Genomic DNA, 22,751 nt, shown 5'->3' with positions numbered 1-22,751 from the left:
GCTCTACAAACTGATCCAGATAGGTTGAGCAGATTGTGTTGAAATCATTTATGCTTTTCCTGGTCCCCCAGGTATGAGGAAGGGGTGGTTTTCTCGTCTGAAACCCGATTTATGGCAGCAATGCAAGTTCCTGGCACGGCAAACTGAACTCTGCCGTGGGAATCTCCCTTTCCCTAGGGCATTCTTGTTCTCACCCCGGCCAGTAAAAAATCAGTCACCAAAGGACTTCTTCCTTCAGTTTCTTCCTCTTTTTTGTGCACAATAGTTTTATTTTTAGATGTCTTCATGTGCATTCCCTCCACCCACCCAACCCTTCATCAGGGCTATTCTGCGGTCTGCCTGGCATTCTGCATTTTGCGCAAGAGGGGGGTATCCAGCAACGTGGGGAAGAAACTGTGTAGAGAATAAAAGAATAACATCAACTCGTTCCACATTCTGGATTCAAGACAGAGTTGGCTGGGGTTGTGGTAGTGGTGGGAATTTGCCCCTTTTGTATCCTTAGCTCTTCCTCTGGGGAAGGGTGGGCTAACAGGTGTCCCTCCAGATGATGATGATGATGAAGAGCAGCACTGGGTAGCTCAGTTGGTTAGAGCTTCGTGCTGATTACACCAAGGTTGCAGGGTCAATCCCTGTATGGAACAGCTGAATATTCCTGCACTGCAGGGAGTTGGACTCGATGATCCTCAGGGACCCTTCTAGCTCTACATTTCTATGATTCTAAGAAGATGGTGATAACCATTTATTATCTGCTCTTCATGCTGAGGTCTCAGGGCAGATCACAACAATTAAAACACAACATCAATATCGAAACACAATATTGGGCTGCAGCACCCATCATTCCTGACCGTAAGGCACACTGGCTGGGTCTGATGTGGAGGCTGGGAGTCCAATGTTATCTAGAAGCCTACAGGTTTCCCATCCCCTGAGCTCGGAGCTTAACAGCGGCAGTCTCACAGCAAACGTTGTGTCACAGTGAGGTTAAAACAGTCTGCCTAAGGCCACCTAAGGTAAGGGTTTTTGCAGGGCGAGAGCTGGTGGCGGATAGGAATCCACCCAGTTTTTCTGCGGCCAAGGACGTCTGGCTTCTGTGACGGTGCAGGGTTGCCTAGGTTGACTCCCGCTGTGCTCGGTCTCTGAGGTCGGAGACAGGAGTTGTTTCTGAATATCAGTTGCTGGAAACCACAAGAGGGGAGAGAAGTCTTGTGCTCGGGTGCTACTTGCGGGTTTCCAACAATGGGCATCTGGTTAGCCACTGTCAGAATAGGATGCATGGGCCATTGGCATGAGCCAGTAGGAAATTCTTACGTTATGTTCCTATTATTTTTTAACAGCGTTGCTCTTCTCAGAACAAATAAGAGTTTCTTATAATTAACTATTAACCACAAATTTAGATACTTCTGCAAAATCAAAGTAGTGTAACAGTGGTTTTTGAAAGGAACAATACCGGAATCGAAGCAAGTTCCTATACATTTCACCAATGTTCAGTAATGTCTCTAGAAATCTACATGATTCACTGAACCACTACTTCCCGGAGGCTTTCCTCTTGCAACAGCAGGGTCAGTTGGCAGTTTGGGGTTTTGTTTTTATTTTTTAAAGGAAATGAAGCTGGAAATTAAGTAATAAAGACCATGTTCAGGGACCAATATACAACCAGTACAGGGATACGTGAGTGGACTTGTATGTATAAATTATGACATTCAAGTCAGTTCTTGAGGTTCTTGGGTAAAGATGTCTGCGTATGCTGACCAGAGCTTTAAATATATGTCCTTCCACCCAAGTTTGTGATAAAATACTACTTATTATTGATTATAAAATCTTCCCACTCTTCCTCCGAGGAGCTCCCCTGTTTTTATTTTCACAGCATCTAGTGAGGTTGGTTAAGGGGAGAGATAGTGACTGGCCCACGATCATCTAGTAGGCTTTGAGAATGGCTGGGGATTTTGAACCCATGTCTCTAGCTCGCTAATACTCAAGAGAAATGCCAACTGATTGGAGGATAATCAACTGTAGAGAGCCCCCCTCACCTGACATCCAGAAGGATTAAGGAGGTGGCTCTCCAGAAAGACGTAAGATCAAGACTCATTGGCTTAAACCCTACACTAACCTGGTGCTCTCTAGATGTGTTGGACTCCAACTCCCACCAGCCCCAGTTAGCATGGCCAATGGATAGGGACAATGGAAGGTGGAGTCCGAAACATCTGGAGAGAACCATATTGGCTGCCCCTGCTCTCAACTTACCGGTAATGGATTGGATGGCTTTCCCCAGTGCCTCCGTTGCAAACTTTTGAGGTCAAGATGTTTCCCCACCACTGTATGGTCTTGGAATTCGCACCCTCTGAAAGCTGGTGGGGAGAACATTAGGGTCTTTGAGAACTAGAAATGGGATAGTGCAGGCACTCCAACTCCCATCTGCCCCAGCTGGAGTGTCCATCGCTCAAGGATGATGGGAGCTGTAGTCTAGCAATGTCTGAAAGGCCAAAGGGCTCCATCCTTGAACTAGGCCATCACTTGCCTTTCCAGCTACTGCCATCACAGCTCTGCCTTCTTTTAAAGCAGAGATAAGGAACCTGTCACCCCCTGGATGTTGCTGGACTCCAACTTCCATGAGCTCTGTCCATCGTGGGATGATGGAAATCATAATCGAGCAATGTCCGGAGGGTCACTGCTTTCCGCATTCTTGGGATACTGTGTGTGGAGGCAAGTTCCGCCTTCCTCCAGTTTCTTTGGAAGGTGTTGTGGATAAAATGCAATCAAAAATTGCATGATCTTCAGAACAGCAGGACTGGAGGAAGACCTTATTTGCTTGAATAAGGAAATAACATTGGAAACGCTTATTATAGTGGGGGGGGGGAGAGATATACACACCCAGTATGTATCAGAGAATCGCCAAAGCATGTGCCATCAGGGTACAACATCATTAAAGCTAGAAGTCAGGTCATTCGTTATTCAGATCTAGAAATCCCCCACGTTACTTTCTCATGCATGCACTCTTGGGTTGAGGCAACTAGCTAAAATGTTTTAAAATGTTTTAAATGGTTCTAATTTTGGTTCCTCTCTTTTATTTTTGTCGGGTTGATGTTGGTTAAATGTTCAATTGAGGTTGGCAGTTATTTTAATTTGGGTATTACTGTAAGCTGTTTATTATTGTTGTTGTTCTTATTGGTTCCTATTGATTTATTGGGTTGTTTGTTGCTCATATAGGATATTTTGGGTTTTTTAAATGTTTGATGCTTTGTTGTGATTTTAAAAATGCTATAAGCCACCCTGAGTGGCTGGGGAAACCAAGCAAGATGGGCAGTATATGAATTAAAAGAATATTATTATATTATTATGCACTCTTGCAAATTGCATACGGTACTAGAGTGGTGCAGGAGAAACCCAAGCAGCTGTTTAAGAGCTGTCATATCCTTCTGGCTGCCGGTGACGCACCTTGAAATCCTAAGAATTGACTCCCTTCCCACCAAGCATGACTGAGATACCTTGACAGCACCTCTGGAATTGCATGATGCACCTACCTGGGGTGGCAAGCTTTGCTGCCCTAATAAAAGCCCAGCTCATTGAAGATGGGGAAAGATGGGTGCGAGGAGGAGATTAGGGAACACAAAGTCCACAACAGCATTGGGACATCGGTTGATCTGAAGGTAGTTCAGAGAGTTTGGCTGAGCTTAACTCCTTAAGCTCTGCTTGTTGAAGGAGCGCTTGCTCTGATCCAACCAAGCAGGTCAGCATTTTGCCTGGGACAAGTAATGCCCCCCCCTTTTCTACAGCTTGTTGCACACCAGGCAGCTCAGGTTATCGAGTGACACGTTGGCATTTGTGCAGAGGGGGCCTGCAGTGGTGTCTGCAAGACATAAGGGTACCAAGACTAAGTGTAAGGTAAAGGTAAAGGGACCCCTGACCATTAGGTCCAGTCATGGCCGACTCTGGGGTTTGCTGCGTTCATCTCGCTTTATTGGCTGAGGGAGCCAGCGTACAGCTTCCGGTTCATGTGGCCCGCATGACTAAGCCGCTTTTGGCAAACCAGAGCAGTGCACGGAAACGCTGTTTACCTTCCCACCGGTGCAGTACCTATTTATCTACTTGCACTTTGATGTGCTTTCGAACTGCTAGATTGGCAGGAGCTCACCCTGTCACAGGGATTCGAACCACCGACCTTCTGATCGGTAAGTCCTAGGCTCTGTGGTTTAACCCACAGCGCCACCCGCGTCCCAACTAAGTGTGGTGCCTGCCAATTCCCTGTAATTATTATTAGCGTTATATCTTATTAAATTTCTGTTCTGCGAGTTCTCCCCAAAGAAGCAAAGCAATGCAATTAAAAGCAAAAGCATCTTAAAAACACATCTGTGAAGCAGGCCTTGGGAGGCGGTATTCTCATCTCAACCAGCACCCAGGTGGGGTGGGTGAGGAGCAGCTTGAATCCTCTGCGTTGTGCAGAGGAATGTATGAACAGGCTTTTGAACATCAGAAGTATGTTAACCCATGGTAGTACCTAAGCAAATAATATTTTGGACCACAAGTTTTAATGTTTGCATCTGAGCAATCATAGCTTAATGATTTCTGGACAGTTTCTTTTAGTGTCCAAGAATAAGAAATGAAAGGTGGGTTGTACCCGGGGAACTTCAGCCAAAAGGGTGGGGCAAGGAGAGAAAATACACATTGCGTTCTTCAGTACTTAAAGAAGAAGCTGCTCAATTGGACCATTAATCCATCTAGCTCGGTACTGCATTCACATACTTGCACTTTCTCTGGGACACCTACCTGGATAAGCCAGGAACTGAACATACCTTCTGTATGCAAAGCAGATACACTATTACTGACCTACAGTCCTTTCTTTAAGACATAGGAAGCTTCCTTCTACCGAGTCAGACCATTTGTGCATCTAGCTTGGTATTGTCTACACCAGTGTTTCCCAAATGTGGGTCTCCAGCTGTTTTTGGACTCCAACTCCCATCATCCCTAGCTAGCAGGAGCAGTGGTCAGGGATGATAGGAATTGTAGTTCCAAAACAGCTGGAGACCAGCACACTGGTCTACCCTGACTGGCAGTGGCTCTGCAGGGCTTCAGGCAGGGAGCCTCTCAAAACCCTAGTAGGAAGTTCCAGAGATTGAACCCAGGACTTTCTGCATACAAGGAAGATGCTCTACCATTTAGCTATGGCTGTTCCCTAACATTTCAAATAATATTTTAAAAAGAATAATAATTGTCCAGTAGCACCTTAGAGACCAACTAAGTTGCATGCACACAAAAGCTTATACCAAGAACAAAATTAGTTGGTCTCTAAGGTGCTACTGGGCATTTTTTTTATATACCTTGACTGCGTCAGACCAATATGGCTACCTACCTGAATTTCAAATAATACTTAAATATGCCCTAATAGTTTTGAATTGCCTGTGCCACTACAAGGTCACTGGTCCAAAAAGTTTCTTTCTCTGCTTCTGCCTCTGAATCTTGAGCACAGAATTGAGGTATGAAGCCTTCTTCCTTTCCCAGAACACAGCTCCCTGGGCTGAAGGTGTTTAAATGCTTCCCTTAAGTCCTCTGCACATAGAGAAAGCAGCCTGTCAGGGAGAAGGCTATGCCAAACACTTCTTTAGCATCATGCTAGGGCTGCATGGGCGAGGGTCTTGTTTTGTTTTTGTAGATGATGAGGAGGAGTTGTGGCAGTGTTTTATCACATGCAACCAGGAATCGGCAGGATGAATACCAGTTCCTGAGACTCACAAGGGCTCTTCTTGTGTTCTTATCATCTTCCACCTGCAACCGAAGCAGCACACTCTAGGAAAAGCTTGCTGTCTCTCAGTCGTGCCAAATGCAGAGCCAAGTTCGCCCGTCGTTTTCTCGTGAGGAGTGCTAACGTGATTTGTCTCAGGAACTTCAACCTGTTTCTTTCCTGGCTTTGTGTTTTTGCAGGCACATTCAGGACCCAGCAAGCCAGCGGTTGACATGGAACAAACCTCCGAAGAGTGTCCTTGTTATAAAAAAAATCCGGGACGCCAGTCTCCTGCAGCCCTTCAAAGACCTCTGCATCTATCTCACAGAGGTAGGCTGGACTTCTCTCCCTTAGTGAGCTCAAGCCAGGATCTCCGAAGAATTTTAGTTGGGTGGGATTTTTAAAGTAGGGTGTTCTTACAGGCTACAGAGATGTGTCTTGAAGCATGCTGACAATGCTCAGGAAAGTTCACCCAGAGTCAGGGCTTCCACGACCTACATCTCAGGGGTGAGGAACCTGTGGCTCATATTGTTGAACCCCAGCCCCCATCAGCCTTGGCTGGGTTATGCCAGTGATCAGGGGAAGCTTAAACCATTTCTAAAACCCATAACAAACCAACCTTGGCTGCAAATAAATGCCAAGAAGAGTTTGAGGTGGCCGGCATGTGCCATTTCTATCTATCCAATAGGATTTCACCGGCTTGAACTGTTTGCTTGGGTTTGGGGTTGTCAAAAGACTGCCTCACACATAGGAGCTTTTTCAGAGTTTCAAACTAAGTCCAGCTGAAAATTTGTATTGCTGTGATCTCCTTGGCAGGGATCACTTCCCTCCTTCATGAAACCGCAGTTCCTATTGTCCCTTCAGGAGGAATCTCAGAGTGGTTAAACTGGTTTTGCCTTTGTGCTTTTGCCCATTCATGTCTTTCATCTGCTTTCAATGTTGTGGGAGAGCCTGGCAACCCTTACCTTTTGAAAGTTACTGCACCTATTTTATTACTCACAGATAAAAAATATATAAGGCAGCTCTCTGCGTTAAAAGGGAACAGCCATAGCTCGGTGGTAGAGCAGCACATGGTTTTGCATGTTGCACAAGGTCCATGTGCAGTCTAGGAAGGGTTGGGGTAAACTTTGTGAAGGCTGGGAAAGTCACTGCCAGTTACTCCGTTTTATTATTACATTTCCACCTGGCCTTTCTGCCTAGGAGCTCAAACGGCCTACACACTTATATATGAAAAATATTTGAAAGATGATTAACAGCAGCTACAAAGAAATGAGAACACACGTAACTCCTCCATGTCTGGATAGGCTTGCCTAAACAAAAATGTTTTAAACAGACTCTGAAAAGAATATAGTGAAGGTGTCTGCCTGGTGTCAATAGGCAAGGAGTTCCAAAGTGTAGGTAGAGTGGTTTTTATCTGAGATTATAAAATGCTTTGTAGGTGTCAGGGTCTGGTCTGGATTGGAAGACTGGGGAATGCAATCGCAGGAAGAGCAGCTCCTGCCCAGACACTGAGGTGCAGCACCGAGGGCCTTCTGGCGGTTCCCTCGCTGCGAGAAGCCAAGTTACAGGGAACCAGGCAGAGGGCCTTCTCGGTGGTGGCACCCGCCCTGTGGAACGCCCTCCCACCAGATGTCAAAGAGAAAAATAACTACCAAACTTTTAGAAGACATCTAAAGGCAGCCCTGTTTAGGGAAGCTTTTAATGTTTAATAGGTTATTGTATTTTAGTGTTCTGTTGGAAGCCGCCCAGAGTCGCTGGGGAAACCGAGCCAGATGGGCGGGGTATAAATAAATTATTATTATTATTATTATTATTATTATTATTATTAATTTATTTATTTATTTATTTATTTATTTATTTATTTATTATTACTAACAGAAGAGGAGGGGGAATATTCTCCCCCCTTCCACCGTTTCTAGAAGCAGAGAGACAGGCAGACACAGCTATGAGATAGTAGCTAAGCAACCAGAAGGGAGGGAGCAGCTGGGCGATACAACTCGGAGGTCCAAGCATGTCAGAGAACAAAGGAGACACGGAGGAAGAGGGACTTCTCTTTGGCGCGCTTCTTGCTGCGGAAGTGAGGAGGAGTCGGAGTAGGCAACTGATATCCTTGCGGAGGGTTTCCTGTTTGTTCTTGTAGCATAATGCTGAAATAAAAGGACTATAAATCTACCAAATGCTCATTAATTCTTATCAGTGAGCCAGCAGAAGGGAGAGGGGAACTCTCATACTTGACAGTAGGAGAATTTCCTCAAAAAGTGGGGTATAAAATAAATACATATTAATGTCACTTGTTTCAAGAGGTCATGCTTCTATTTTTCACTCAGTGTTAAGATAGTTTTAATTACATCTGTATCTTTTCCTCCCCACCCTTCAGGTGAACAACATGATTGTCTACGTAGAAAAGAAAGTGTTGGAAGACCCAGCCATCATGAACGATGATAGTTTTGGACCAGTGAAGAAGAAATTTTGCACTTTCAGTGAAGGTAAATATATATATATATATAGAGAGAGAGAGAGAGAGAGAGAGAGAGAGAGATTGTGTTTTGCGTGTAACAGGAGCTAGAGATGCAGCAGAAATTTGGTTTGGTATGCATTTTAATATACAAACTACCTAGTATACAATTCCTGGAAAAATCTATGAACCGAAACACAGCTAACTGTGTCAAAATCCACTCTTCTCCGAATTTTGTGATCAGTTCTCCAGTCAAATGATGTATAACAAGCATGCCTGTATCAGGCAAAGGTATGCATAAACTGTATATATTAGTGAAAAGTGGTTTGTTTTTTGCTTAATAAACCACACTACACACAGACCACATGCCAGAGCATGCACAGCTCAGCCTCTCCCATTTTGCCCCTTTCCTTGAGTAAGCTTTCTTGGGTTGCCAAGAAAGGGCTAGCATAGCGCTGCCTCCAAGCCCAGGGGTCATGGTTTGTTTCTTCCTAACAAGGCACAGTCAGTGCATCAGCAACAAGCCATGGTTTAAGCTCCACTAGCGATCGTGGTTTGTTAGGGCAGAACAACCCAGAATCCTGCATTTGGCTGCAATGCTAAGCCATTGCCTTCTTTGATTCTTTACCTGCTTGTGCAGGTAGAGTGAAGTAAGAGCACAGGAGCACAGAAAGCTTCATTATACCAAGTCCAGCCATTGGTCCATGTAGCTCAGTGTTGTCAACACTGGCTGGCAGCAGCTCTCCAGGATTTCACACAGAATACATTCCCAGCCCAGCCTGGAGTTACCATAGTTTGAACCTGGGACCTTCTGCATGCAAAGCTATGCCTCTGAGCTATCACCCTTCCATGACCTATAGCAATTGAGCTGGGTGCACACTATGGTTTATGAAGCTTGTAACTTTGACTTACCATAATATGCAAATTCAGGCGGCGTGTCTATTTCCTTAAAGAAGGAAGGCAAGTGCAGTCAGATAAGAGCCAGAATGAGCAGGTAAATGGGCTAAAGGAGGGTCAAGCGAAAAGCCGCAATCTGTTTATACCGCTGTATTTCTGCCCTTTTAAACAGATAGGATTGGAATTTTTAAAAATCGTATTCCGTGCTTTCAAACTCCTTTTCTTTCTTAGACTACGATGATATCTCCAATCAGATAGACTTTATCATCTGCCTGGGAGGAGATGGGACCTTGCTTTATGCCTCTTCACTCTTCCCGGTGAGTTTAAGTTCACTATCCTTCCCTTGCCTGCAATCTCTTGCTTATGAAGTCCACATGGGATGCTTTGTGATGGTTGCGTGTTCTTCCACAGGCCCTTAACACTAACTTTTGGCTCTTCCCCACTCAGCATTCACTTATGTGCCTCCCTTTCTGCCCTGCCCATTTATAAGGGCTTGGTGTGGCTGTAGTTAAATATAAGTTGCTGCTTTTAAACATGTCCTATTATTATTATTATTATTACTATTATTATTATTTATTATTAAAAAGAGTGTGGGAGGACTAGAGCTGGGCGATATCTGGTTGGCATCATCTCGATATATCACCAGCTGAACATCACGATACATTGATATATCACAATGTCTGAAATAAGGATGGAACTATGTAGAGGTGAACAGTAGGGCTGGTCAGTATCTGGCTTTCAGCATTGTGATATATCCCCAGCTAAACACTGTGATATACCAATACATCATGATGTCTGAAATAAGGATGGAGCTATGTAGATGCATTGGCTGGCTTCACGGTTTTTCTTGCATTGTGTTTTTTTGCATAGCACACGCACACACATATCATGATTTGCGATACGTTGTCGAGCGAAAAATTATGAAACTGCTATCACGATATGGACTTCAAACTGGTTTTTGGACGATATATTGACATATCGCCCAGCCCTAGGGAGAGCCCTATGCAGAATTTAATACACGCAGGCTTGTTGACAGCCTGGTGTTGAGTATAGACTGCCCAAGATTCCCCCTCCCCGCCTTTGTTTCCCTCCTTTCCCCCAGAACTCGGCCTCACAAATATTAAAACCAGCACAGATAAAACGCAGATAGCTAAGAGCGTATAAAAGATAATAATTTTAAAGTGATTAAACTTGGAATAGAATTAAAATGAGGTGAAAATAAATCTATTAAAATGCAGATTGGTTTTTTAAAAGCACGGCACAATTACAACCCCTTTCCTTAAAAGCTGCCACTTCCCCAAAGCCTCCTGGAATAAAACAGTCTCCACCTGTCAGGGGAAGGACAAAGAGGGAGCCACTGCAGCCTCTCTAGGGAGTTATAGAGTTTGGGGAAGCCGTTGGGCAGCTCCTGTGTCCCACCCAAACATGCCTGCGAGGGTGGCAGGACTGAGAAAAAGGCTGCCACAGCTATACAGTGAAGCTCCGCCAACTTTGGTTTCCCTTTTAGTCCAAGAGTCGCCCAACAGTTGTAGGTCCATTTGGATTTTTGAGTTGGAGCTGTGCCCTCGCCAATCTCTTCCCCTCCCACCCCACCAAGGGAGAGGCAGAAAGAGAGAGATAAAAGACAGAGTTTGCTTCTCCAAGGCATCTGTGCAAAACTCTGATCCGGTAGAATTAATCTGAGCCTCGATGAAGCCCAAAGAGCTGGAAGAGGAAACCAGAAAGTGCCACTTCCCAAACTTCCTCCTTCAGCACTATGTACTTTCCGAGGGAGAAGAAGGTAGCCGCCTTTGCTACCACATGACCAAGAGGGTAGAAAGGGGAAATCACCAAAGGAAAGTTTGAAAGATTATTGGAGGTTAGATACTCAGGAACAGATTTTAGATGAAGATTGGGAAAGAATCTTTCGACAACCACCCTTTGTTGTGACCTCTAGGATAATCCAGGAATAGGGGTTGAAGCTGGTACAAAAATGGCATTATACAGGGTGGCGCTGCGGGTTAAACCACAGAGCCTAGGACTTGCAATTCAGAAGGTCGGCGGTTCAAATCCCCGCAATGGGGTGAGCTCCCGTTGCTCAGTCCCTGCTCCTGCCAACCTAGCAACCTATCATATTACAAAATCTGGAAGTAAGAATGGCTGGAGGAAATGTGGAGTGATGGGAACGTACAGTCATATGTGGTGGTATTGTCCATTGTCCATTGTTGTTGTTGTTTAGTCGTTTAGTCGTGTCCGACTCTTCGTGACCCCATGGACCAGAGAACGCCAGGCACCTCTGTCCTCCACTGCCTCCCGCAGTTTGCTCAAACTCATGCTGGTAACCTCGAAAACACTATCCAACCATCTCGTCCTCTGCCGTCCCCTTCTCCTTGTGCCCTCCATCTTTCCCAACATCAGGGTCTTCTCCAGGGAGTCTTCTCTTCTCATGAGGTGGCCAAAGTACTGGAGCCTCAGCTTCACAATCTGTCCTTCCAGTGAGCACTCAGGGTTGATTTCCTTCAGTATGGAGAGGTTTGATCTTCTTGCAGTCCATGGGACTCTCAAGAGTCTCCTCTAGCACCATAGTTAATGAATTTTGGAAACAGATTGGTATAGAAATATCGGGAATTGTGGGAAGGAACGTGGAAATAACTCAATTAATGGTTCTTATTACTCTGAGTAGTATCGAGTTAAAAACAAAAGAGGAATGCAAATGGGTAAAATTGATGGTAATTGCAGCCAGACAGGTTATAGCGAGTAATTGGGAAAATGCAGAAGAGCTAGGGGTGAACCGATGGAGGAAAAAACTGAATATTATAATTTTAGAATACCTAACTGTGAAGATACATAGAATAAAAGGGTTTAAGGTCAGTGGGAAAGAGGAGGATTGGTTTGAGAAGATATTGAATTATTTGAGTAGGTTTGAACAATTTGGGGCAATTAAAATGTTAAAAGTTAGATAAACCTTGTGGAAGGAGGAGTGTTAAGGTATATAGAACCGTACATTTGAATATGTTATTATTGAATATTATTGAATATGTATATCATTGAATATGTATATTATTAAATATTGTATACCCAATGTATCAGCTGCCTGGGGGGTTTCACTGTGGCTACTAAAAAAATTGTTGGGCTAGTAACATTTGCTGGCTTCTTTGGGGATACTGATCTATTTTGGGCCTCCACATTTTTGGCACGGAACTGTTAAAAGCGGAATGTTTTGAAACTGTTAAAAGCTTTGGCTCCTGAACTCCAAGACCAAGGACAGTTTGTGCCGCTTCTGAATGCTCTCCCCTTTCCCCCCCTTTTTGCCGCCAGGGCAGCGTACCTCCTGTGATGGCTTTCCACCTGGGTTCCCTGGGATTCCTTACCCCGTTCAATTTCGAGAACTTTCAGTCCCAAGTGACTCAGGTTATTGAAGGTAAGGGTTTGTGCTGAGCTGGTCACTTGCGCTGCTTATGCAGAAGTAATGCTGGCAGCATTTTTATTTTTTAAAAAAACACAAATCTATAGTTTAGAAACCTCTTCTGCTTTGTGGGATATCTTCGGGAGAAGAAAAGGCTCAGGAGCAAACACTACACAGATCAGGAGTTGAGTCCTAAGGAGGTTGGATGGAGCCTTGTAGGCCTCCTTCTGGCAACTCCTGCAGCCCAGCTGGTGCCAAACGTATTGCTCTGCTTTCCTTTGGACCACATCAGCGAGGCTGAGAGGGGGTTATTGTCATCTGCTCAGCCCAGGACCTCTATACACACTGCCTAGGCTTGCGCCCCCAGGGAGGTCACTTCAGTGCAGCAGTTTCTTCACCCCTACAGGTGCACTGCATTGTCTTTTGAGCAGACAGGTGCCAACAAAGTTTATTAGGGTTATTGCAATCAATGAGTACCTCCCTGATGAGACTGGGCACACTTGACAGCTCCAGGCTAGTGCTCCCAAATGCAGCCAATCCCTGCTGCAAACTCTTTAAGACTAGGGATGTGGGAGGGAGTTAGCAGCTTTGCATGCAGAAGATCCCAGGTTTGATCCCTGGCATCTCCAGGTATGGCTAAGAAAGACCCTCACCTGAAATTCCAGTGTGCTAATTCTAGTATTGGTATAGACAAGAGGTGAGGAGCCTTTTTTCAGCCTGAGAGCTGCATTCCCTTCGGGGGAGGGGGGGGAGTCTGATGACAATGGTGGGTGGAGCAACAGATGCAAAAGACCTTTGCATGATAGGCTTGTTTTGACATACAATCTCACTTCCCTCTAGCCTCCTTTCCTGGCCTGGGGAGAGTCCCAAGGCCCAGATAGAGAGGCATGGAGGGCCATATTTGGCTCCCGAGCCTGAGGTTCCCCACCCCTAGTGTAGACAATACTGAGCTTGATGTCAGGGCTTGAACCTGGGGCCATCTGCAGCTTTCCCCTGGATTTTCTGGTCTTCACAGCCCTTTGGCCTTTATATGTTTATTGTAGCAAATATATTTTTATTATACAGATAAGTGTCTGGGGTTGGTAGGGACAATGATCACTGTATCTCCTAAACTGATCCCATGTTGGTAGGCCTTTTTATGTCCTTTTACTTAGAAAGGTGTGGTTTTTCACCCTCCACCCACCACAGGCAATGCAGCACTTGTTCTCCGGAGCAGGCTCAAAGTGAAAGTGCTCAAGGAGCACAAGGAGAAGAAGGCAATGATTCAAAACGGGATCGAAGAGAATGGGCTGATTTCTCCAAGCCTAGAGAAGGAACTGTTCAAGCAAGCCATTCAATATCAGGTTTGTGCATTTGGTGGGCGAGGTTTGCTTTTCTTCCAGTAGCAGCAGCAGCAACAGCAGCAACAACTATGATGAGGTTAATCTTAGTGAGTTACTGAATTTATATCCCATCCCTCCCTCCTGAAGGAGCCCAGGGCGTCAAACAGATCCACTGTTTAAATAAACAAAGCAAAAGCAATAGCATTCTAAAACAGTTAAGTGTTATAAGGGCAATGACGGTGAAAAATATTCCAAAAACAGTTACAGTCAGAAGCATTCTTCCATCCGGTGTTCTGGATCCAGGAATGGTATGCTTCAGCTACCCAATGCCTCACTGGAGAGGGAAGCTTTCCTCCTGAAAGTTAATAATGATGGAGACAGGCACAGCTCACTGCGGAGCTCATTCCACAACTGGGAGCCACCACCAAAAAGGCCCTGTGATAGGTCACTGCCTACCAGGAAGCCCCTAATGGGACCGCCAAGTCCTCACCACAATAGATAGATAGATAGATAGATAGATAGATAGATAGATAGATAGATAGATTCTTTATTGTCATTACACAAGTGCAACATTGCACAAGTGCAACGAAATTGGATGCCATCCCTTAAGAACAACAAAAGCAACACAACAACAACAACCAAACAAACCACATTCCAGCCACACCCACACCCACACCCATCAAACTCCCAGGTCACACTATCGAGTTACTGCATTTAAGAAGGCCACAGCTCTTGGATAGAAACTATTTTTCAGTCTATTTGTCCTTGACTTGATGTTTCTGTATCTCCTGCCAGAAGGCAGTAGTACAAACAGACTGTGTCCCGGGTGAGATGCATCCTGCAGGATATTGTTTGCTTTCCTAAGACAACGGGAACCGTACAGTTCTTCCAAAGATGGGAGGGGATGACCAATAATCCTTTGGGCTGTGGTTATGACCTTCTGGAGCACCTTCCTCTTCCTAGCTGTACAGCTGGAGAACCAGGCACAAATACAGTATGTGAGAATGCTCTCTATGGAGCCTCGGTAGAAGGACACCAGCAGTCTCTCACTCAGATTATTCTTCTTTAAAAGTCTGAGGAAATAAATTCTCTGCTGGGCCTTCTTCACCAGAGCAGTGGTATTTGCGCTCCAAGTCATGCCCTGATCGATAGTCACTCCCAAAAACCTGAATTCCGCCACCCTCTCCACCCGTTCCCCGTTGATATACAAGGGCTGAATGTCCGCCTTTTTTTTCCTGTAATCCACCACCAATTCCTTGGTCTTAGTCGTATTAAGAGCCAGATTGTTCTCTCCACACCAAGCACAAAGCCGCTCCACCTCGTCCCGATAGGCGGACTCATCCCCTCCTGAAATGAGCCCCACCACCGTAGTGTCATCAGCAAACTTGATGATTTTGTTGCTGGAATAAATGGCTGTACAATCATACGTATAGAGAGTATAGAGCAGGGGACTCAACACACAACCCTGTGGTGAGCCGGTGTTAAGGCTAAGGGCTGTGGACATATGTGACCCTACTCTAACCCTCTGAGAACGTTCTGACAAAAAGTCCAAAACCCAGAGACAGGTGGAGTTGGAGAGTCCAATCGCCTCTAGCTTGGACACCAGTCTATGGGGGAGGATAGTGTTAAAAGCAGAGCTAAAATCCACAAACAGCAGCCTCATATAACTCCCCGGCTGCTCCAGATGGAACAGAGCAGCATGGAGAGTGGTAGTGATAGCGTCTTCCGTGGATCTATTTGCCCTGTATGCAAACTGGTAGTTGTCAAAAGTTGATGGAAGACAGGAAATAATGTGACGGCGCACCAGTTTCTCAAAACACTTCATAATGATTGGAGTCAGTGCAACTGGTCTGTAGTCGTTCAGACTACTGATTGTGGATTTTTTAGGCAGAGGAACAATAGTTGACGACTTCAGGCAGGGTGGGACAATAGACTGGTGTAAGGACTTGTTGAATTATCATGGTGGTGGTAATATAATCATGATCATGACAATATAATAGTGATGATGATATTAATACTGGCAATGTAATAATACATTTAATATATTAAATTTATGAATTGCTTCCCGTGAAGCATCTTGAAGTGTCTTTGTAGATATAGAAAGCCAGCATAACGTAGTGGTCAGTGTTGGAGTATGACCTGGGAGACCAGAGTTCAAATCCCTACTCAGCCATGAAGCTAACTGGGTGTTACCTCAGGGCCAGTTCACTTGGTCTCAGCATCTAACCTACCTCAGAGGGTTGTTGTAAGGATAAAATGGGGAGAAGGGCAACTTGAGCTCTTTGAAGAAAAGTGGGATATAAATGTATTTTTTTTTTTACAAATGGGTCAGGGGCTTCTGGCCCTCAGGCCCACCAGACCTCCCTGTTTGTCCCACAAGGCCACTTTGGGCAAGCTATGCCCACCGTACACTTGATGTCAGGTGTGTGGCAGGTAAGGGCAGAGCTTCAAATGAATAATCAGGAGCTTAAAGTGAGCTGCTGGGGGTTCTTTCGTTGAAACAAGGTGTGTTTCCATCTTCCATCAGCTGATGGGCTGTGAGAGCACCTTTTGGGGGGAGGGTTTCCATTGAAACCATTGTTAAAGTGATGGGGAGGAGTTCCATTTTAGCAGTGGTTTCCATGGGAACCGTTTCTCTCTTCTAGCATTGCTCTTTGAACATTGGAAAACTGGAAACGTATAGAGTAGTGTGGGGCTGTTTGAAAGCCCTTTTGCAAACAGTCCCACACTGATCTTAGAACCACCAGTTTTCAGAGAGTTAAAGAGCAGTATAGGGCTGGTTGCTATTATTTATTTTTATATTTGTGGTTATTTTTTTTAAAAAAAACAAGCACTTTTGGAAAGTGAAATTGGGGGGGGGGGGAATGGTCCACCAGACTTTTTGGATTACAACTCCAAATGACGCTGGCTGGTCCAGTAAAAAACATTTAAGGCTTTCTTTCTGCATGCTAAGAATCGGTCATAAAATCATAAAGCCAGAGTCTTTTTTTAAAAAAAAGATTTTTATTGATACAGCAAGAAGAAAGAAAAAAAACACAAATACCAAATTACACACAGGAATAACCGGTCTTTAGTGTTAACACCAATATATGTTTTATTGTTTGCTAAAAAAAATTATGTGTCTATGGTTAAAGCCAGAGTCTTATAAACCCTGTAGAAACACAACAGATTTTACTACTTCCACACAAACACAATACAGTATATCTTAAAACAGAATGACTCTGGTTCAGAGTTCTAGTCAGCGTCATCAAATATTTAACCTCTTTCGAAACAAACAAATAAACAAAAATGGTGTATCTGAAGAAGTGTGCATGCACACAAAAGCTCATACCAATAACAAACTTAGTGGGTCTCTAAGGTGCTACTGGAAGGAATTCCCCCCCCCCAACCGACTACGGCAAACCAACACTGCTACCTACCTGCAACTTAACCTCTTTCGTAACTGTTCCGTTCCATCATCTGCATTTCCTGTCGGCAGGTCCTGAATGAAGTTGTGGTGGACCGGGGCCCTTCCTCATATCTTTCCAACGTGGATGTCTTTCTAGATGGGCACCTTATCACCACAGTCCAAGGAGATGGTAAGCACGTTTTCTGCTTGCCAGAAAGCAGAGCGCCCCTGCCCCCTGCCTCCTTTGGGGGCTGGAGAGCATTTTCTTTGCATGCCTGGCATCTCGAGGTGGGACTGAAAGCCCTCAGGAGCTGCTGCCAGTCAGTGTTGGTAGTCCTGAGCTAGATAAGAGTCTGTCTCGGGATAAGGGCACTTCCTATGCTAAGGCGCCTTCCTGTACCCATTAAATTCATAGCTGAGCTCTGTTTAGGTCCTTAAATGGTTTGCCCCCAAGCTGTTTACTGGACTGGCTGCACCCTTACGATTATCCTGCCAGCACTTTTAAGATCTGCCTGCCCCTAGGTAGGTAAGGTTGGTTGGCAAGATCCCCTCCCCTTCCCTTCCATTGCACCTGCATCAAATTCCTACATGGGAGGCTTCTCAGAAGGCCCCATGGCCTTGCAGGCACGTCGTCCATTAGCTGGGTGGTTGAACTGCCTCTGCCCCACTCCCAGCTCTTAATAGATTGTTGTTTTTAACTGCTTCAAATGGGTGAGTGTCCTAACAATATTTTAAAGAGTTGGTTGCACAGTCCTGTTGAAAGGGATGTTCCCAGTCCTAAGCCTATAAAGAACAGGCGAGGCTATAATTGTGACTTGCGCTTGCTCTTTCCGCTCAGGTGTCATCGTCTCCACACCCACGGGCAGCACGGCGTACGCAGCTGCTGCAGGCGCTTCAATGATCCACCCGAATGTCCCTGCCATCATGATCACCCCAATCTGCCCACACTCGCTCTCTTTCCGGCCCATCGTCGTTCCTGCTGGGGTGGAGCTGAAGGTGGGTCCTTAATCAGTTTCCTCTCCAAATTTGGCTAGTTGCTGCGAGATCTCTGCCCCTCAGAATTGTCGCCTGAGCTTGCCCTTTTTTTTTCCTTCTCCCTCCCAGTGCTTTGTTCCTTTTGTGTCGTGTCTCTTAGACTGAAAAGCGGGAGGGATAAAAATGCCTAACGATTAATGAATTAGAAAGCTTTCCCGCTCACCAAACAAACAAGCTTTAAGCTGCCTGTTATGTAACCAAACAAAACATCGGTATAAAATCCAGCTCTCTCGCACCCGCCTTCCCTCCTGGCAGCCAGAGAGGTTATTGCTTTCTTAAGCAATGTGCCAAAACATGTTTAAACCCTACTGAAAGGTCAGATTCTGCTGAAGCGGTTTGCTGCTTCGTTTGAAAGGCGGCATGGAAAAAACAGGTTGCCTTCCCCTGGGCTCGGCCTTCTGCCTCCGCTGTTGGAGGTGCCAATTGCTGGCAGTTGCAAGTGCGGAGAGTTGCTGTTCCACCCAGATTGTGCTGGCCGGCTTCTCATGGGCAATCTGGCTGGCCCCTGTGAGAACAGGCCTATTGGCCTGATCCAGCAGACAGCAAGCTAAAAAATGTAGATCTCAGAAGTCAATGTGCTTTCCCTTCTCCTCAGATCATGCTGTCTCCCGAAGCCAGGAATACAGCGTGGGTTTCCTTCGATGGGCGGAAGAGGCAGGAGATCTGCCACGGGGACAGGTGAGGATGCCCTTCTGAGTTCTCTGTGCCACTTGGTACTCTCTGCTGTCACTAAATATGTGAGGAAGAGCAGGAACGCCTGACTTGAGTCACGTCCACACCAGGCATTTAAAGCTCTCTTATACCACTTTAGCAGTCGTAGAGAATCCTTGGAACTGGAGTTTGCTATGGTGCTGGGAACCGTAGCTCTGTGAAATCTTCACCCTTAATAAACTAAAGTTCTCAGGATTCTTTGGCGTAGCGGGGAAGCCCTGACTGTTAAAGTGCTGTGAGAATGCTTTAAACAGTGTGGATGTGACTTCAGCAAACATTCTCATTCTCATTCTTCATTTCATTTCTATAGTACTTCATATTTTTAAGGGGGAATCTCAGAGCAGCTTACAACTCATTCAAGCATCCAATAGAGCAGTCCACTATGGAACATTACTGAAGAAAGTCAAATATAAAGTATACATTCAAAGCAACATCATTACCGGGAAACTAAGACAATATTTTAGATTCCTGTTAATGATGTTTCTTTAAATATATACTTTATATTTCTCAAAGAAAACTTTACAAAAGGAGCTCAGCTACAAAATGCACATTTTAACACCCCAAAGTTAACAACAACAACAAGCCTTAAACATTTCAAAAGAAAACATTCTTAAAGAAAGACAACATCTGCTTTATCTAGAAAAGCTAGTACCCAACAGCCAATCCTGCTTTATTGCAGAGGTGGGGGGAAACTGTGGTCCCTCCCGATGTTGGACTCCCAACAATCCCAGCCAGCGTAGCCAGTGGTCAGGGATGATGGGATCTGTAGTTGAGCAATGTCTGGGGTAAGCACAACTTCCACCTGCTTTAGTGCAGTCAAATTGCCTTGAGAGCAGGCTTTCTTCTTAATACAGTGGTACCTCTGGTTGCGGAAGAGATCCATTCTGGAGCTCCGATAAGATCACCAGGTTTCCACAACCGGAGGGACTGCTTCTGCACATGCGCGCATGGCAAAACACTTCCGGGTTTGCCGCTTTCGCAACCTGAAGTTTACGTTACCCAAGGGTAACATAAGACAAGGTGCTACTGTACCTGCAAAGGCCGCGGATGCCTGGCAGAATTATAAAGGCATTCTCTGACTAGGATGACTCTGACTTGTGTCCACTCACTTCAGTGGGTCTACTTTGAACAGGGCTAGTGTTGGATACAACCCTGTACGGCTTTAGGGTTGGTGGCCTTCATTCAGCCCCATCGAGGAAGCGATTCACAAGTGGAATAAATAAGCTTTTATCCTCCATTGAACCTGTCCTGAACTGAAGGCCAACCCTAATAACAACTCTGTCTCTTACAGCATCAGCATTACTACCTCCTGTTACCCCCTCCCTTCAATCTGTTTCCAAGACCCCGTAAGTGACTGGTTCGATAGCCTGGCCGAATGTTTGCACTGGAATGTCCGGAAAAAGCAGAACAACTTTGCTATAGACGAAGAAGAGGAGTTTTGAGTGTTGGCTCTAGCAGAGGATCATGGGAGGCCGAATCCCTTCTGTACAAAAACATGTTTTTAAGCCTGTAGCTCTGGGGAGTAGACCAATATAATATAATATTATATAAATATATATATAATAACTTTTTTAAATACAGCGATGTACCTCATATCAGTCTGTTCTGCTGATGACCAGATATCATGTCGTCGTTTTTCTGTGTCGGGTGAGCTTGAGGTGAGAGAGAAACAAGCGGAGATACTTTTCTTCGGGACACATTAGAAATGTCCAATGTTTGTTCGTCAATGTGCAATGTGTTTTCCGCACAACGTGTTTCCTAGAAAGAAGTTTTTTGGGTTTTTTTTTGCAAAAGCCTTATTAAAAACGAATGATGTTTCCTTGGACTTTTGTTCCTGGTTATCGGCAAATCCCCAGATTCTCTTTATTGGCCACTGTGTGGGTCGGGCAAATGTTGGTTAAAGGGGCGCTAAAACGTTTTCTCTTACGTTTTTCAAATCTTCAGTTCTGTGCACTTATTTCTGGCAAAGTGAAGAGGATCAATCCGTTTTTTATTGCCACTCTTCCCCCCCCCCCCTTTTATCTTTTCTTTTCTGGCTCACAAGAAATGTGGTTTCATGGCTGCTTAGAGCAGGGATTCCTGCCCCCACCCTAGGATATTTTCCCACCATCTTTGTTTAAATGTGTTTGTAGGAATTTTATTACACCTCCCTGATGGTGATCAAAAATAAGTAGGTCTTGTTGGGGGAGGGGTTGGAAGGAGGGAGACAGGTTTTGAATTGCAGAAATTTGTCAAGATGAGTGTTCATAGATCAACTCTAGATGTGATCAGCAACATTAAGACAAAGGCGGCCTCTGTATGAAAGACGAAGTTGGGAATTGGTTGGACTGGGACATGCAGGCAGTTGTCACCTGTTGGGTGAATAACTGGGAACGTCAAATGCCTCCTTAAACCATTGCTGGTGAAATCACAAGGCCTGTGTGCCAAAAGCACTTGTGTACTTATGTGTACATACCTTTTGGTTTCAGCTGGGCTTCCACAGTTGTTTCCTCTGAGCTGTGCAAAATCTGAAGGTTAAAACTTCACTGTCACATGAGAAATGTATTGGGATTCTTTAAAAAGGCAAAACAAAACCAGTACATTTTGGGGTTTCTACAGTTTCCAGACAAGCAGCCATTTTTGCCTGGATAGTTGACTCTCAGAAAAGCCACCCAAACTTCGGGTGTATCTTTTTTATGTGGCAGTGAGGGATTTGGAAAGTCTTATGCGAATGTGCTGGTGGGTGGCAACTTCCCCCTTTGCTGCTCTTTTAGGTCCTGGTCTGTAGATTTCTGCCAAGAACTAGGAGCTGTAGGCCATAGTTTGCTGGGGCTTCCATTTCCATGGGGTTTCCAGTTTGCTCAGCCACACACGGAGGCATCGCCTGAGTGGTGAGCTTCGCAAACACTGCTATGGTATATAAGCAAGTCTGCAGGCCCAGCAATGTGTGTGTTTTCTGTGTCTTTAAAAACCCAACAAGAAGCAGTCGCCAAGCACCTATTAAATGACCCAGTCGGCAGAGATAGGCCAGGAGTCACAGCTGCCCTCAGGGAATGCAGGCCGGCTTGGCTGTTGCCTTTTTGGACCAGGGTAGCCAACGGAGTGTCTTCCAGACATGAAGGACTCCCATCTCCCATCAGCCCCAGCCAGCCTGATCAGTAGCCAGGCATGAAGGGAGCTTGTGTCCTCAGCATTTGGAGGTCATGACATTTGTTTACCCATGCTTTGGGCCACTAAGCCTTGCTTGCAGCTGCTTGGGATGGGGCCCTGAGTGCCTCTAGGCTAGAATGATGCTGGAGTGGGCGGCCGTCATGTGAGAAATGTCCAGGCAGAGTATTAAGGGAGTTGTATTACGGGAGTTTCCAATCAGAAGACCAGGAGATGTTCCTGGCACATTTCCTCTTCTTGTGTGGCTTCAGCACACTCTGATGTTGTTTGTTCATTTGAAGCTTTCTCATGGATGTACACTTCTAAATATATATTCCTGGCTTTTATGAAGATAGTTCAAAGGGGATGGTAAAATCTATTTATTTTCTGTTTTTGGACTTAGGCTTGGGTCTACCCCTTGCAATGGTACAAGGTGGTGGAATAATAGCTCGATAACTAAAGGTTACTGCTAAAGGGTTGCCCATTCTGACAGCCCTTCAGATAAAAGGGGGGGGGGGATACAATCATGTGAACGGGAATCTGACCTGCCAGGGTTGTAGGGCTGACCTGTCACGCATGTTACTTTTCTGCTTGATGGTCTTGTGATCTGGTGTCAAGTTTTTTTTAAAAAAAGGATCGCTCATGGTGCATCCTCCGCTTTGAAGTGGAACAGCCAGATCTCTGCCACATCAAGACTATACCACCTGCTGCCTCTGCATGTG

The 22,751-nt window shown here is 45.2% G+C and overlaps 1 protein-coding gene across 5 annotated transcripts in view; it reads left to right on the top strand.

Annotated features, from left to right (window-relative positions):
* NADK (NAD kinase) overlaps window positions 1-20,728 on the top strand; it is a 53,741-nt gene extending 33,013 nt beyond the window's left edge. For all 5 annotated transcript variants that reach the window (XM_083752699.1, XM_083752698.1, XM_083752697.1 and 2 more), the window contains 9 exons: window positions 5,911-6,040; window positions 8,088-8,196; window positions 9,294-9,379; window positions 12,360-12,462; window positions 13,636-13,790; window positions 17,248-17,347; window positions 17,996-18,153; window positions 18,788-18,870; window positions 20,195-20,728. In XM_083752699.1, the coding sequence (XP_083608825.1) occupies window positions 5,911-6,040; window positions 8,088-8,196; window positions 9,294-9,379; window positions 12,360-12,462; window positions 13,636-13,790; window positions 17,248-17,347; window positions 17,996-18,153; window positions 18,788-18,870; window positions 20,195-20,345 (1,075 nt within the window). In that variant the 3' untranslated portion in view covers window positions 20,346-20,728. The remainder of the gene's footprint in view (window positions 1-5,910; window positions 6,041-8,087; window positions 8,197-9,293; window positions 9,380-12,359; window positions 12,463-13,635; window positions 13,791-17,247; window positions 17,348-17,995; window positions 18,154-18,787; window positions 18,871-20,194) is intronic.
* Window positions 20,729-22,751: the final 2,023 nt, after the last annotated feature.

The sequence above is a fragment of the Podarcis gaigeae genome (assembly GCF_964106915.1).
Source record: "Podarcis gaigeae genome assembly, chromosome: 8".
NCBI lineage: Eukaryota > Metazoa > Chordata > Lepidosauria > Squamata > Lacertidae > Podarcis > Podarcis gaigeae.
This window is presented reverse-complemented; position numbering and strand designations above follow the sequence as displayed.